We start from the raw sequence: 17,376 nt of genomic DNA, 5'->3' as shown, positions 1-17,376 counted from the left end.
ATTGCTCTTTGATTATAATATTGTTTAAGAAATACATATGCCTGTATTTATATATAAATACATAGGTAGTATTGTATTCTCTGACGTTTATAGTAAGGGTTCTTTGGACAAACTAGTCCTCGGTCTCAGAAGTGATGAGAAGAGATGCTGTAAAAAGACGAGATGTTTCCCTGCTACATACTTCCGCCTTCGCCGTTGCCTGCCGATGGTGGAGGAACAATCTTGACAGGTAGCTGTGAATCGGCGCGACGCCGGGGAACAGGGCGGAACTTGTTACTGTTGTCTGCAGTGATATCATAACACTGCAATATGAAGACGCGCTCATATGACCGCCACCCGTCTCCATCCCTGGGCTAGACACAGGTCAGTGAAGAAAACACTCGGTTAACCTGCTGCTCCTATAAATCCCCCATCTCCCCTAAATCTGCCGCTAATGTATATAAATATATATATTTTTGCCATAGCTGTTGTCTTGATGATTCTGTGATGTCGTCTCAAGTGCTTACTTCCTCCACGCTGATAATGACACCTTAAACATTTACAGGAAGCATGTTATTGTCGTTTCTTTTAAACTATGATTGTGTAATGTTCCTAAAGTGTGCAGTACAAAGCTAAGCTAGCTAACACTGCTGTTGCCGCTAATTCAGATATAATAACTAATCGCTCAGGGATGTGAGCTTTGGGATGCCACATGAAATGCAGGAATTAGGCTGTAGCTACAATGGTGCATATATTACGACGTGAACATAGTTTTAAGTAGTGTCTAAGTGGCGCCTTCCGCAGCTAAAAAGCCTTCACATACATTATCTGATCCATCTATGAGGACATTCCTGCATAATAATATCCTGTTTTACATAGTTACAGAAATGCAAAACAAAATGGTAAGCTGGTCAGCAATCTTTGACCACTATAGTTCCTATTGACCGTAAGCACGTATTTAGATGGATATTTTTTATTGAATATAAAAAATTCAATATTGTCTTAATTCCCTTGAGTATTCTTGCCCTTTATTATCTCATAGTATGCCACTGGGAGAGGATAGAGGGTTAATAAGTCAGAGAGTGTGTGTAACCTTACTTTATAGGTCTCTCTGAGCAGAAAGACGGTGGTGAAGGAAAACATTAATACAGTTCAGTGTTGCAATATGTTGTAATATTGTTTTCCTACAGTATCCCACTGTTCCGATTGCATAAAAAGTGAACCTTTTTATGATTCAATGCTTATGTTGTTGCGTTCTATCGACTGTGATAGTTGTCCTATAACAGGGCTATAGTAGCATGTGACTGGCCGTTGATGAGGCATCATATAAGTTTGTGCTCTGCTTGTTTGATTTGAAGATTTAAATGGCTCTTTTCTTCCCAGGTCTTATCATTTTGGTCAGGCTGCAGCCTATTTAAGAGTGTGCCAAATATTTCTCCTGCTTGGATTAACCCTGTTAATGTGTATCTCACTTCTTTCTAGGGTCAGTTGTAAAGTGTAGGCTTTTGCTTCCCTCATCTCTCTTTCATAATAAGGTGGATGCTTGTAAAATCACTCCACATTTTCTGACTTTATTGCTGTCTTGTGTAGGTGCCATAACTGGGGCAGGAGGTAGGCATGGGGAATAAAAGGAGGAGGAAGGATGCCAGCTGAGCCACTCGTCCCTCTGCATCTGTCACTGCTGCCAGCAACAGACTAAAGAAAAACAGAAAATGGCTCAGTCTGTGAGGAGGGCTGGGACTTTAGGAGCCATGGACCGTGAGCCCCAGAGAGACAAGGCGAGGACTAGCTACTTCGGCAATGTGAAGACCAGGTCAGGCCTTTAATACTTGGATTACTGGAAAAAAAAGCATGCCTGTGATATGTTTGACTGATATTAGCTTGAGTAATCTACAGTTTAGTCCTTGTGTGTGATGCCTGACTACTAAACAGAATCCCAAAATGCAAATTTCCAACAACTCCACGCTCAGTCACATCATGTGGGTGAGAGCCATAGCATCTTGCCAGGAACTCTTTCAGTCTCTTCTCTAGCCATTGCAAAGACAACTCCTACTCCCCTATAAATAACTGGGATCTGGCTGTGAACGCTGCTGTAGTCTGTTATTCACACTTCAGATACTCTAAACAACACAATCTTTGAATCCCTGCTGTTAAAGGGAAAGTCCACCTTAAAATATAATTTATATTTGAGTGTTAATATTCATTCTCGGCCATACATTTGTGGTTAGAAGTTTAGATCCACCCATTATGGGCATTAGTGTCATGGTAATTTTTGACTTGAACGATATCTAGAACGGTTCTTTTTTCCAGGATGGAATCATTGGACATCACACTTCTTAAATTACTTTAAAAAGCCAGAATCGGGTCACAAGGTTGGAGTTATTTTGGATTCTCTAATCCAGACAGGGTCAAAAGTAAACATAAAGATTCAACTATACACACACACTTTTCAATAAGTGGTGCTAAAAGTTCTACAGTGTTATTAAACTTGAAGGCCAAGGCCTATTAACTTCTCCTTGGTGATCATGAATGACTAATCCTGGTAGTTTATCTTTGTTAGCAATAAAAACAGATTTGTTTGACAAGCTCAGTGGGACCAGTGGGAAGTCCAAGGAACTCAGTGAAGATCTAGAAAGCAGAGTTCTAAACAATTGCAGATTTCACGATCATCATTTCAAACAATTGTGCATAAGTAGATGTTATTGAGATATGTCACCACTTTTTCCAAAGTCTGGAAGAAGACCTAAATTGTTGCCTAAATTGACTTTGGTTAGGATGTTCAGGAACTACACAGGAAGCAATAAGGCTTAAGCCTGCCATGAACTGGAAACTGCTGGAACATCAGTGTCATTGTCCACAGTGGAGGAAAGTTTTATGGTCAGACAAGACAAAGATTAAGCTTTGTGGCCACAATGGCAAGAGGCATGTTTGGAGGAGTAAAGGTGAGGCTTTCAAAGCTAAGAACACTGTAGCCAGTGCCAGTGGTACGAGTACACTGTACAAAGTGGATGGAATAATGAAGGATAGGACTACTTCCAAATTCTTCACCTTCTCCTCAAATCAACAGGTAGACAGTTGAAACTTGGACACAACTGGGTCAATGATCCCAAACATCATAACTGGTTTTGGAATAGCTAAAGTAGGCTAACATTAAACTTCTGGGATTTCTTTCCCAAAACTCAGACCACAATCCTACTGAAAATTTGTGCGCTATACTTAAAAGCTGAATCTGTGCCAGGACACCAACAAATTTAAATTAATCCTACCGATTCATCCAAAAAGAGTGGTCAAAGATCCACCCAGAGTTATGCAAGAACCTTCTTGGCGGCTACTAAAATGTTTGGTCAAGTTACATTTAACCAAATATTAGTTGGATTATTGGCGTGTTAGTATAGAGCCTTGTTAAACATTGCTGAGCTTTAATATAAAGGCATTAAATCTGTGTTTGATTCTCTGTGCCTCAGGTTGGGATCCAAGCTGCCTGCTGGTGTCTCTCAGCCTCCACAGTTTGCAAAACGGCCCTGGGAGACACAACCATCGGGCCGAGTGTTGCAGGAGGCTACAACCAGCAGCCAGCTCCAGCACCAGACAATTGTGTATCGACCCCTCAACCACATCCCACACATCAGAAACCCTAAGCTGCGGCAGTACTACCTGGCAGGTACTCCTGCAGTGTTCGATATCCGTAGGCAAGCTGTTTGCATCATGTAGAAGCTAAGCACTCCTGGAAGAACTGCAGCTTGAATTAGCATTTTATAACTGACATGTAGAGCCTGCTGGCTGGTTCATATTCATTACTTAAACCAGTATTCAAGCAGACTTGTAGTAACTGTGATATTAAGCTGCTTCCTCATACTTCTGCTGCTGCTGCTCGGAGTGCTTTATCATACCAGAATGGCATGGCACAAATGTGTGTTTTTTTCCACACAGGGACTTCATGGGATCTGAACAATACTGTAGTGACAAAGGAGCAAGTGGGCGGATCGTCAGGTGACGGCCCAAGCAGCAGGGTGAGTCACATGGTTTTCTTTTAAACTTTATTTGACTTCTTGTGGGTGGTGAGGCACACAGCTGTGGGAATATGTAAGAGAAAATTTTGAATTTATGGATTTATTGGCTGATTTATGTAACTTTGTATCATTGGGTGTCCCAGAGTTAGTAGCTTGTGGGTAGTAATTGGTTTCATAATTTATGGTCTTCAGAGAATTTGATAAAGATTGTCCAAGGTTCAGGGATGAGTTGAGAGTCAGATTCTTTGATTGAGAATCAGAAATCGCTCAGCTGTTCTCAGACACCATGGGCAAAGAGAGTCTGTTTAAGAGCTTCTGCAACAAATACAGGAGGATTGCATTCTCAGACGTTCAGTCTAAGGTTTGTCGGCTTGGATTTTAAAATTGAATGACTAAGCATGTAGCAATGAGGTAAAAGATGAGAAGATTTGTTTGTCTGTCCTCCCTCTGCCTTCTCCCACTTTTAATCCTTTCCTTTTTTTCATTGAAATTAAATTTGCTCTGTATTTATTCTAAATGCTGTTATGCTTTGATATAGTGCAGTTTTCTTTTTTCTTTTTGTAATTTAAATCATACTGAGAGTGAGTTGAATTGTATTCTATTTAATGTGTAGAGGGCTAAAAGACTAAACATGTATTATCAGGGGTGATAAACCAAATGAGGGAGCTAATTCAGACCTGCTAGTTCTAAGATCTGACCAGTCCTCTGAACACTTATTAACAACTTACATAAACTCACAATGGACACACAAGCTCTCCACATATAGGTGTCACTCTAGGAGTGGCCTTTTCATAGAAGTGTATCTTTAACACAGATTGAAAAGCGCTGTAGTGTACTTGTCACCTGATTCAGTTCAGCATACGCCACACCTACCTGTGCCTATAATCCCATATCAACACATATTTTACCCTCACACAATAAAACCTTTGACAGTTCGGTGTCTAGGCGTCCATGTGATTAGACATTCCTTTAACAGGGAGCCTTGAAACTTTTATCCAAATCTGGGCTTTTCTAAAAAGCTGGCTTAGTTTATTAAATAGCTTCACAAAGGAGCCAGCTGTGTGCATTTATGGGTACTCCATTCTTTTTTCTGTTAATGATACATTTTTACAGATATATAGAAACGAGCTCAGTTAGGATATGGGTAAGAAATGTGTACTTTACATTAAAGATCACATTAAACACTGACATTTCTTTATACAAGTGCTTTGCATGAAGACAGTAAGCCCAACTGCAAACATAAAAATGACATATGTAACATCTGATTGGAATAAATATGTAGCAGAGTATCATGCTGAAGCTCATAAATGGGTTTTAGCAGATGTACCCAGACAGGTGTCCGTGTTTGAGGATAAGAGGCTTGCTAATGCTACGTATAAATATGCAGTCCATTTTATTTGTAAAAAAAAAAGCTGATCTGCTGGAGGAGAAGCTACTATGTAACAATATGACAGGTTTCTGGAAAGAGGTGAGAGTTTGTAGTAACTGCAGGATATTGCTCCAAAATACAGTCGAAGGGATTTCTGAAACAAATAACATTGTTGCATAATGACAGAAGCATTATAGCACCTTATTCAATTGTTTTCCTAGTGAGCTGTAGAAGGTGGATAATACTGAAAGCACTGACTTTATGGTCATTAGGGCACATACTATACCTGAGCTGCCAGGTAATAAAGCATGAAGGTTATGATCATATTTTTGTCAAGCATCATAAATATGCCAGTATTAGACTGACTTCTCTGTTTTCAAAAAGGTTACCAAAATACATGGTGAGAGTTGTGGCTTATTCTCATGCCAACCAGCGGCTTCGAGTAAAGTCAGGAGAGTTTCAGCTTTATTAGCGGTGAACAATGGAGTTAGACAAGGAGAGATGTAGTCCCCAGCTCTTTTAAATCTGTATGTTGATGTATGTCAAAGAAGTTGAGGACAGGCGTTTAGCATTTCAGATAATAAGGAAAAAGATGTGGGACATGTTATTACAGATCAAATGACAGGTGACGATTATGTTTATAGGCAATGCCAGATTACATATGCATGAAATGCGTGTAAAGATACTGCGAAGATCTCTTTAATTATAGCATATGTTCACCTCTGTATACAGCATGCAGTGAACTACAGGAAAGCACGCTTCAACTTCACGTAGCTCATAATGACACTCTGAGGTTATTATTGAAGAAACTGAGGTGGCTCAGTGCAAGTGAGATGTTTGTAACAGCTGGAGTGAGTACAATTGAAGCTTTAGTTAGAAGTCTCATGTATAAGTTTATTTGGAGGCTCAACACCTCTGAGAATGAGATTGTGGGCTCGATGGATATGAGGTTTGAAACCACATACGTTATCCATCTTCGCTGATGGGACACAGATGTAGTTGGCTGTTTGTGGGAGGGCGATTTGGGGTGTATTTTGTTTGTTTTTATTTGGTTTCTTGTGTTTTTATGAGTTTTTCGTCTCCATGGGCCAAGTTTCTGGAATAAAGACCGACTGATATACATTGAAATCTGGGTGCGTCCGCTGTTTTCTCCACTGCATCTAATATGCACTGCACTCACAGCACTTATGTGTACACTTAGATGTCAAACTAAGGTATTGTGTATTAATGAGATGTTTGCTGCAACTCACCAAATTATTGTGCGTTAGCCGGCACTAATGCGTACATGTCCATGTCCTAAGACACGGCTAAAAGCCCACGCCCACACGAGAGCACTGTGATTTTCCACGGTTACATAATATGTCAGGCGCCACTAATAAAATTTAGGTCGATGGATCCATCTGTCAGCCGATGACAGTCGTTATGCTTGACTCCCACAGTTTCAAATTGATGATCTTACTTGCAAACAATTATAGATTTTTGTGTGTGTGTGTGTGTGTGTGTGAGTGTCCACAGGTTTATTGGAAATTCAATCCGATTCACTGATGTTTGAACTCGTTTAAACTGGAAGCACACAGAGGGCTCCATAACAAATGATGTCCCCATGTGCATTTAAGGAGGCTGTATTTATATTAAACCAACTCTTTGATAAGGAACCCAATTGCTTTTCCTACACACACACAAACAATCAAATAAAACAAAATACAGAACGATTCTATGTCTTTATTTGGTCCTGGCAGTGTACTGGGCAAATCCAAAACAGGCCCATTTATGTCTTTCATTATTAAAGTATGACCTCTCCTTGTGTTGTGTAATCAGATTTCAATTTACTGACAGAGACTTTCTTGTGTTTGTGTTTCTCCCCACACAGGGTCTCCCTGGGGATGGTGTGTTCAGCGTCTCATCTAAGTTTAACAGTAATGCATCCTCAACGGAGGAGAGCGACATGGGTCACCGGTCCACCCTTAAAGGAACTAAACCGTCCTTGTCGTCTGCTTCCCTCATCGCCAGAGAAGTAAGTGTCAACTGTAAGCACATGACAGCTGCTGACATTTGACTCACATATTTGGTGCGACTGTTAAGCGTGTACACACATCAGAATGACACACCTGCTGCAGCTGATTTGAAATGCAAAGCAGTGCCTCCCTCTTGCCCGCCTGTGAAAGTGTTTTGTTTTTTTTGCTCCACCTTAAACCCATGTATGCATCACTACCCAACCAGAACTTATCTTTATGAGAAAGAACAGGCTCAAAGTCATAATTTCTTTAAGTGTTGTCATATTAATGCTTTAAATTTGTATATTGTAGCTGTAAAACAAAGTGCCCAACCTCACATCCAGACCCCTATATGGAGCCTAGATGTCACTACAAACAAAGAAGTAGGAAAATGCAGGGCTGTAGAATGAGGAACTGCTCTGTTCTCTTCCAGTGTTACACGGAGTGCCCACGTGAGTGTCACAGCTATTCTTACAATGGCATTTTCTCTTAAGCAGCTGGTCGTCCCAAAAGGAAAAAACACTTCTCCTGGAGAAGGATCGTCGCATCCAGAACTGGATTCCGATACTAAGGAGAGACCAGAAGCGGAAGTAGATCAAGACCTTTTGAATCCACTCGCTGCTCAGCCTCAGTCCCCGTCACCAGAAGCAGAATACGACAAACTACTGGTAAGCAGAAATACAACTGATAATAATAGCATGTGGAGCAATTCTGAGAGTACTGATTTTGCAGTTTTGTTGGGTTTTTTTGTTTTTTTTTTATAACATGTGACTGAAGTGAAAGTAAGTGGTTAAAAAAGCCCACTTTTATGCTTCTTTATGGTTTATACAGATAAATTTTGCTATTTGATATTTTCATAGCTGGAGATCATAGTTACTTTGTATATAAGATTATAATAAAGAGTTTGTAGCATTGTTCAGAAACATATGTGCCTGGGTCTAGACATTTGAATCCACTTCAGTTTCCACTTCTGCCTGTTATCAGGCTACAAAGCCATAATAAATGAGTGTGTTCATAAACATTTCTATTTACGATTTTAAAACTGATGCATCAGTGTTTGAATCAGGGATAGTATCATGGCACCATAATATAGGACTCTGTATGAAGTATAATTTATTTGGTTGGTTTGTGAGCCATTTAACTGTCCCCTGCAGTTTAATGAGAGAAAACAGTCATTAAGGCATGTTTGCTCAAAGGGAACTGTTGGATTTCTTTTTATCATAAAAAGTATTTACGTGACAGTGTAAAGAAAGGATCATGAAATGACTAATGTAAGGAATTGGTGCCATATTAAGAAAGCGTAAGAACCTTTTGCCTTTTTCAGAGAGCATAGTGGAGACAGACGGGAAGAGTGGGAAAAGCACTGGTGAAGAATGACTTGTAGCAAAGGTCCAGCTGGCTGGGAGTCAAACCCAGAAACCAGCTGCTGAAGGCATTTTAGGCCATGTGATATGCACCCTTACTTATCTGTAAGGCTCCAGATCACAGTTTTTAATCAGCCGTTTACTCTTACATTGTGCATTTATTGAGATTATAAGGTTCGGTTTCTCCTCATAAACAGCCAATAAGTGCAGCAGAACATGTTGTATTGTGTAAACATTAGGCCAGGGTAGCTGCAAAGGGAAATGCAGTAAATGCTTACAAAAAAATAAGTGGCTGTTTTGAACCATAACAGCTTCTCTTGATGTAATTTGTATTTAATCATTGTCTGGTCATAACATCACATTACCCCTTGAACTCCAAGTCGAAACGTTCCCTGTGGAGTTTTATTTTAACAAACCACCCAAATGTTTTTTTTCTGTGGCACCATACTGAAAAAAACATTCTCATCCAACAATTCAGGGACAATTCTGTTTAAATCTGTTCATTTTCTAGCATGTTGGAGCTGATAATGCTTAAATGGATCCCCATCAATCAGGTTTTCATCCAGAAGCTGATATTCTGCATGCCACAGAGAATTGCAGAAGTTAATAAGAAGAAGGGTCAACATTATAAATACTGAGTCTCTCATAAATTAGATTTATTTGGCAATATAAGTCTTTAAAACGTATGAAATGCTTATAATTGTACTTCAATATATCAAAAACACGTGAAAATAATCTAAATAAAAACTGAATCACAAAAAAAAAAACTCATTGTAAATATCCTCAGCACCCAAAGTATGTGTTAGATATATTTTTGTTCATGGCATTAATGTGTATTAATGTGATGCCCATCCTTTTTATATTTATATGCATAAAAATATTGACTCATATTTAATATTTTGACATTTCCAAGTGACATTTTGATACCCAGGGTGCATTTTCGTGCCAACCTTTTGAGCTTTTTTTGTGGGTCAGATTTTTATTGCAGATCTTTTATTAATAAAAATATTTAGAAACTCAGATATTGGTGTTTTGCTTAAGACCTGACTGAAGCTGAATATGATGAGGTGATCCACAGCCAAGTCACCGTGAAAAACGATGGATTAATAATAAAGAAGCTGAAGAAGATTATGATTGTAATGAATTTTAAAAAACCCCCAAAACACCAAGATTTCATTTTGGGGCTTTTTCCACGGCTAAGAAAAACATGAGGCCAGAAGGCTGTAAAATGAATCAAATGACTGTTACTGTGGAAACGAGCAGCAAAACATCACAGCTCTGAGAACAGGCTGGAAAAGTGATGTGGGCAGTGAACAAACAGCAACATCTGACAAATGACACACTGATACGGATATAAAATGCTTTTGATGTTATCTTCAGTTTAAGACCATAAAAACAGAAACAGCTCAAACATTTACATTGACTAAAGCCAGAAGGGCTTATTGACTAAAAGTCCTTTTACTCTCTATTAAACACTGTATTTTGTTGTTACCTGCGATCCCGACAGGATGTGGAGGCAGTACCGATGCCTGATGGGCAGCTCTGCTTATTGGCTCTGCCACCAGAGTGCTGTGAGGGGGAGGGACCAGAGCCCATGCCATATCTCAAACTGATCTGCCGCTACATCACTGATCGTAAGGTGAGTCTGAAGAACAGGTTGAGAAGGTTGGTTTACTTTTTTTTGGACGTTTGTCAGTTAACGTTAGCATTTTCTGTCTCTCTTTGTCAGGGTTGTGTTTCAGGCATCCTGCTGGTGACTTCTAATAAAATCTTCTTTGATCCGTGTAAGACACATCCTCTGGTGAAGGAGCATGGCTGCGAGGAGTACCTTCTGTCATACTCTGTTGACAATCTGGCATCTGTCTCCTTCTTCTCTGATATCTCACATGTTCACTTCAACACCTCGCAGCAGAGGTCAGCAGGGATGCATAGTTAAGCACGTGGATATCAGATTACATGAAATGCCAGTATAACCACTTTTTTTCACTTTTTTCAGGAGAAAGGGGAATAAAATTTTCCAGAAGCTGAAAACAGCCAAAAAACGAGGTCACTTGAATCACAAGGGGGAGTCATGCCCACCTCTGGTGTCTGCTGCTCCAGCGGATGTATCCAGACTGGCTCTGAGCCTGACCAAGGAGGTTTCTGAAGATGAGGAGGCAGAGAGCAAGGACATGGCTGAAGCTGAACAGGAGCTGGATAGCAGCCCTCTGGAGGTGCTGACTGAAGCATCGGTCGGCAGCCTGGGAGTGGCTGTCCTGAGCAGTGCTGCCACCTTCTGCTGTGGAAGTCAAGAGGTGACAAGCAAAGTGAACATGGACCAACTGCAATCTGAAGAAATGGAGAAGACCTCTGTAAAAAATCAAACTGCAGGTCTGAATGTGAATTATGTCTGTCTGGCGGATGTGTTAGATGCGTTTTTCCTTTGACGTGAGGCCATCTTTGCTCTTTGTTTCCTTCACAGCACCTCAGAGGTCATCAGCGAGTAGCCCTGGGGGTCTGATGTTTGTGAGGCTGCGGGTTCAGCCATCGGCAGGAAAGAAAAAGGGTGTCGGAGGTCTTCACCTGGGACCAGCCAAAACCTTACCTAAAAGGGATACCTGGCTTGCACTGTCACAGGAAAGGTAACCAAAGCGCTTCAAAGATTTAAAGAAAAACTGCATTTCTTGTCATGCAAATCAGGAGATTTTTTTCAAGACTCCTAATCTTTACAACTGCACTTTATAATGAAAGCTCTTAGTTAAATCTCGAGCCCACGCCGCTGTGCTCGATAATCCAGGTTATTCAGAGGAGCGCCTTCAGCCAGAGAACAAAAAATGTTTAAATATTCCACCCTGTCGTCATTCTATTTCACAAGTCCTCGTCTTTGTGCTTTAGCAAATTCTCCAGCTCCCACAGTCTTGCCCATCAATTTCCCCACAGGTATCAATGTCATATTTCCAGATACTGATATAGCACTGATCAACTTTTATTAACATAATATAAAATCTTCTGAGCTAGAGAGGACATGCCAACTATTTTCACTGGCTATGTTGTCATCCATCTACAGTGCTGTGAACACCCTGTGTGAAAAGTAAAGCCCTCCACTTATTAAGTCATGAATACTGTGATCAACCAGACTTCTTGGAAAACTGAGTTCAATTTCATAGCCACACACAGGCTTCATTACTAATAGACCTGTTGAATAAAGAAATCACTTAAATAGAACCTGTGTGGCAAAGTTGAAGTGGGCTAATAGACCTCAAAAGCAACAGATTATGGTGCAATCTAAAAACACCAAGTCATTGAGATCTATTACTCTGCAAAGGGTCTTTTTCAAGGCATTGGGACTCCAGCAAGAGTCATTATGGACAGACTGAGAAATCTTGGAACAGTGGTGAACTTTCCCAGGAGTGGCCAGCATACCTTGGAGGCTTATTTAGGAGGTCAGAAGAACCCCTAATATTAAAATTTGTTTGATAATATGAAACATTCAAGTGTGACAAATTTGCAAAAAAATAAGAAATCAGGAAAAAGTACTTTTTTACAGCACTGTACTCATGCTAACGAGTACAGTGCTTACTTTGTTAAATGCTCCTTGGTCAGTTAAATGCTTACTTTGTACGCTTATCTTTTGCCACTCAGCGAACAATGGACACATAAACATTACTTTGTCTTCAGAAAAATAGAGTCAGTCTGTCAGCAGCCAATTGTGTGTGCATAATAAGGGCCACTGTGGCATCCAATAATAAAACGATGTTGGTCAGACTCGGTGCCAGTACCTGAATCTGTAAAATGGTTTTAGTCAACTCTAGATTTCTACTCTATAACATTTCATAAATTCTAGTGTTTTTGTTTCACGGCTACATTTACCCTTCTCATCTATAGTATGGAGTAGTTCCAATTAGCTGTGCATGAGTCAGCATCAGTAATAGTGATGCAGTAAAATAGAAACAATGTAACAACACTAAATTCGACCCTACTGCTGTTTTTCTTTCTAATATTCTTATATGCTGTGGCATCACTACTTTCAAGTAAATGATTGTGAATACTTCTCACACGGCTATTCAAATGTAACATCCATGCAGTCCAAACAGTGACTCTTTAACTGAGCGATCTTCACTGAAGCACTGACTCTGTTCTGAGAAAGCTGAATCTCAGGAAAACAATGCAACCAGAAAATCTGCGGCAGTAAAAGGATAATTGAAAGCCACATAAACGAGCAAAAGCCGGCACCGCTTGCTGAACCAGCGTTCCCCACCTCTCCGCCTGCAGCTGAGCAGAAAACCACACCCGGGTGTCACGCTCTCACTGTGTTGGTGCAGCTGTCGTGTTGTTTGTCGATTCAACATTTCTGAGCGAGTGCCTTCTCCTCCCTGCTGTAGCTCCGACGAGCTGTACGCCTACTTAAAACACTGCCGACCAGACCTGTGTATGCTTGAGGGAGGAAAGGAGGACAGGGAGGGAGACCGTGATGAAGAGGAATTCGTACTCATTGAAGACGAGGAGGAGGAGGAAGAGGAGGAGGATGAGGACAAGCTGCTTCAGAGACACTCAGGGGACGACTGGGAAGTGAGTGGATTATTATTGTTTGGGTCTCACAGGATAGCAGACGATGAGAGATGAGGTCAGTCGGACTTTTATGCCGATAATGGAGAATAACATGTTTGTAAGTTTGTGACCTGCACTGCAGGTTGAAACATTTGTTTCCTGATAAAGAAAAACTTGTTTTTATTAGAATATTCTAGAAGAAAAACAGCTTTTTCAAACATACAAGTGTCTTTTTGCAGATGGTGTTGATGGAGGAGAGTAGAGACAAGCCGTTCCTGGTCGTTGATAGAGACCCCGAAGGACTCAGTAATATTGTTGAGAACAGCCAGATTTTGGAGGCTTCACACGTCAGAGAGGTTGGTGACACCAAACAAGCGTTTATATGTGAGTTTTAATCATCTGATGATGTAAGAGCATCTAGGTTTAGCTTCAGAATTCAAGGGGACACAAGAAGTTAAAAGTTCTTTAAGTAAAGACATAATAAAGAAATTAAAACCGGGCTTATGATAAACAACAGCTTGTCTTACAACAGAAATTACTGTCCTTTTTTTACATTTTTGAGACTTTTTAAGTTAATATAAGTATGTGCTGATGAAACTAAATATGCAGTTGAAAATCATTTTAGCACTCCCAAGTTTTAAAGGGTTTCATCAGATTATAGGATATATATAAATTGGGTTTTTGTGTCATTACTTTGAAAGAGGAATAGTTAATCTTATTTAAAATGATGTAAGAAAAGAACTGTTTGACCTCATAAACGACAGTATAATACAGTTAGATTTACTGCTTAGTGTTTTATGGCCGAGTATCTTTAGCGGACTATTTATAGAAAGCTGAGTTGGCTCACACACTGCTTTTATATAGATGTCCTAGAGTAGTGTCACTCATTCTGTGGTGTTTCTGCTTAATTAAAGGTTAACAAGAAATGTCTTGATGCAAGCTCAATCATGCAGTTAAGGAATTCCCAGAAAGATGTTTTTGTTCATGTGCATAATGACCGAAACTGACTAACAATGGGTCGTGAAGTCAGTTTCATGATCCTTAATGTGCAAACTGATCAATGGCCAGGGACTAACACTGGTCTGACGAGGGCAGGGGGGTACTGACCTCACCCACCTTTGTTAGTCAACAGTATAAGGCTGGGGAACCTGTAGTCAGCAGATGCTGAAGGAGTGACTGGGATGAGTGACAGAATGTTTCTCCCACTGAAAACGCTACATCCACATGAGCGGAAATTACCTTGTGGGGTTGACAAGGAAGAGATAGCATAACTTCTTCAATGCCTGTTATTACTATTATTATTACAGGTAGTTCAGTATTCAGAAATGAATACATGCCAGTTTTCTAACCTTTTCTAGAATGCACACACAGATGGTATCTCCAGTATTTAATTGCTATGTCACCCTTTTTAATGTTCATTTCATTTATTTTACTTCCCGCCTTTCATCTGTTTCCAGCTGTGTAAGGAGCTTCCTCCCAGGACAGTTGGCTACACATGGCAGCTGGCTTACAGCACGTCACGTCACGGCGCCAGCCTCAAGTCTCTTTACAGAAAACTCAGCGGCACGGACTCCCCTGTTATTATTGTCATCAAGGATGCGCTCGATGAGGTAAAAATGTACTGTCAGCTCTAGAGCCCAACCAATCTAGGATTTTCATGACCGATATTTGGTGATTTTAAAATCTGACAAATCAGTAGACTATCAGCAGATTTCCCTAATGTTTTTTATGTGTAGTATTTATAAGTACTTGTTAAGATAATATGATCGTGCTTGCTTTATTGCCACAAGTCATAGGTTACTGCTGAGGGCTTCCCATGAAGCACTGTTTCTTCTTCACTCACCTTTTTTCACTTACTATGTGTTTATACACCTCTCTGCATTTAATCTTTAGTTATTATTAATCGCTCGCTCTCTTCCACAGTCCTGTCTTCCTTCTTTCACCCCCAACCAGTCGTGGCAGATGGCCCCGCCTCCCTGAGCCTGGTTCTGCTGAAGGTTTCTTCCTGTTAAAAGGAAGTTTTTCCTTCCTACTGTCACCATGTGCTTGCTAATGGGGGATATTTGATTGTCGGGCTTGGCTCTGTATTATTGTACTGTCTTTACCTTACAATATAAAAGGCCTTGAGGTGACTGTTGAATTGAATTACTTTTTCACGCTCTGCCGAACTCTCAGATCAGCTGGTTATTCTGGTTGTCATGTTTGTGGTGTTCCAAACACACATTTACAGTACGGAGGTTGCAGGGTGCCCACCTCTGAAACATTAACGCTTATAATATGGTTGAATGGTGTTTCTCCCTTCTCGTATTTACTCATCTTTTAATTTATCATTCATCAGCTGTTATAAATGAATATATATGTATGTATTATTGTAGGGTCTACGTTGCTGTTGTGATTTGGCACTGTTTAAATAAAATTGAATTGAATTGAATATACCAATATATCTGCAAATATTGGCTGATACTAGCGATTTACCAATATATCGACTGGTAAAAATGAACTATTCTGTCTCAAATAAACAATATGTATCTTTAGTCTTTAGTTTTTTAATTTTCTCTTATGACTTTTCCTAATCAGATATTTGGGGCCTTCCTCTCTCACCCTTTGAGGCCTAGTGAGATGTTTTACGGTACAGGAGAAACGTTTCTCTTCATGTTGCATCCTCGCTTCAAGGTAAGCAATTAAAGAGCCATCCAGATTTTTTTTTTCTTTAGTGTAGAAAATATATTCTAAACCGGTTAAAATGCAAAATAACAGGATGGTATGACTTAAGGTATGGATGTGAGTTGTGATGAATGATGCTTCCTGGGAAAATGAATTGATGGAGGTAAAACAGAGATACTCCCTGTGTTTATAAATGTGAGAAATGAGTCTGTCATTCAGTTTTATCATGATTATCTGACGTCTCTGCAGTGTTTCAAGTGGACTGGAGAGAATTCCTTTTTTATTAAGGGAGACTTGGATTGCTTTGCTATTGGTGGAGGCAGGTAATTAAGTAGCTTTCTCGACTTCCACTCTTCCATACTTTATAGTTCTGTGGCTTACAAAAAATAATATTGCTCTTATTTTCAAACCAAGCCAAGAAGGGTCGGTTTCCTTTCGCTAACCACTGTCCTCCCTCTTTTTCCACAGTGGTCACTTCGGTCTGTGGGTGGATGAGAACCTATACCTGGGCCGTAGCAGTCCCTGCTACACTTTTAATAACTGCTGCCTTTCAGAAACAGATGACTTCAGAGTCATGGAGTTAGAAGTGTGGAAATTCAGCTGAGGAGATTGGACGACGTTTCAGCTTCTTTCACGTCGTCGCTGCTGATCGGCTTTAATCGAGACAGAATTTATCACTGAGCGGAAACGTGCAGCAGCTCCTTCATTTCATGGTAACATCCATAAACGAAAACAATCAACCTTAAACTTCTGGATTAATCCATGTGATTAAGTGCTGTGGATTTTAACAAAGTGAACTGAAATAAAGCTGATCCTTAACAGCCTACTGTCACAGAGTGGGCTCTGAGGGTGGACTGCTTAATGGCTGACTCATTCCTGTGGGTTTGGCAGACAAACTAAGTTGTGCTACAGTGAACTGTAGAACTAAACTGGATTCTTTGAATCCTAATTTTTAGATGGAGTAAGTTACAAATGGAGTAAGTTACAAATCTCAGACTGCACTTTGCTGTTAATATGAATCGGTAACTTCACAATATCCCATTATTTATTGTGTAAACGTCTCCCTTCATAGTTAAAGCATGTCTCCACTTTAATGCTTTCTGAACTGCATGTGTACAGCCCAAACTCTCGCAACCACTTCCCTTTCTTAACCACTAATCATCACTTTAATGGCTTTTCATTCATCGGTGACGCAGACGGCTAAAACGAACGCCGAACACTTGGAGCTCTGCTTTTAGAAAGCCTTCTGGATAGAAGATCATCTGTACTTCTTCTGACTTTAACAGCCTCATTTGTGGATTCTGAACGTGCAAAAATCAATACTTCAGATTCATGTAATTATGTCATTCAGCTGTATCTTACTCTGATAGACCAATCTACGTTAACTACACTCTACAGTACTGTAGATGAGTTAATAAAAATCAGCACAATGTGAATTTAAACGTGTGTCTGTGTGTCTGTGTGTTATA

General features: G+C 40.1%; 1 protein-coding gene across 3 annotated transcripts; it reads left to right on the top strand.

Moving 5' to 3' along the window:
* Positions 1-208: 208 nt before the first annotated feature.
* Positions 209-17,349, top strand: si:ch211-15d5.11 (nuclear receptor coactivator 7). 3 transcript variants are annotated; one of them, XM_031758337.2, is made up of 16 exons: positions 209-363; positions 1,570-1,792; positions 3,444-3,640; positions 3,910-3,989; positions 7,229-7,372; positions 7,850-8,020; positions 10,224-10,355; positions 10,446-10,630; positions 10,713-11,086; positions 11,178-11,337; positions 13,078-13,264; positions 13,483-13,599; positions 14,701-14,853; positions 15,821-15,916; positions 16,157-16,230; positions 16,376-17,349. In XM_031758337.2, the coding sequence occupies exons 2-16, from the start codon at positions 1,692-1,694 to the stop codon at positions 16,509-16,511; spliced, it is 2,307 nt and encodes a 768-aa protein (XP_031614197.1). In that variant the 5' UTR covers positions 209-363; positions 1,570-1,691; the 3' UTR covers positions 16,512-17,349. The 3 variants fall into 3 exon arrangements, with proteins under 3 accessions (XP_031614197.1, XP_031614195.1, XP_039459288.1); XM_031758335.2 differs by having other exon boundaries at positions 7,847-8,020; XM_039603354.1 differs by lacking the exons at positions 15,821-15,916; positions 16,157-16,230; positions 16,376-17,349 and adding an exon at positions 15,167-15,773 and having other exon boundaries at positions 7,847-8,020.
* Positions 17,350-17,376: the final 27 nt, after the last annotated feature.

The sequence above is a fragment of the Oreochromis aureus genome, linkage group 19 (assembly GCF_013358895.1).
Source record: "Oreochromis aureus strain Israel breed Guangdong linkage group 19, ZZ_aureus, whole genome shotgun sequence".
NCBI lineage: Eukaryota > Metazoa > Chordata > Actinopteri > Cichliformes > Cichlidae > Oreochromis > Oreochromis aureus.
Note: the sequence above shows the minus strand (reverse complement) of the source record. Positions and strands in the feature narration are given on the sequence as shown.

Coding starts and splice junctions, on each gene's coding strand:
- si:ch211-15d5.11 (XM_031758335.2), top strand. CDS start 1,692: ATGGCTCAGTCTGTGAGGAGGGCTGGGACTTTAGGAGCCATGGACCGT. Junction 10,356..10,445: donor GCTACATCACTGATCGTAAG/GTGAGTCTGAAG, acceptor TCTCTTTGTCAG/GGTTGTGTTTCAGGCATCCT. Junction 11,087..11,177: donor TGTAAAAAATCAAACTGCAG/GTCTGAATGTGA, acceptor TTTCCTTCACAG/CACCTCAGAGGTCATCAGCG.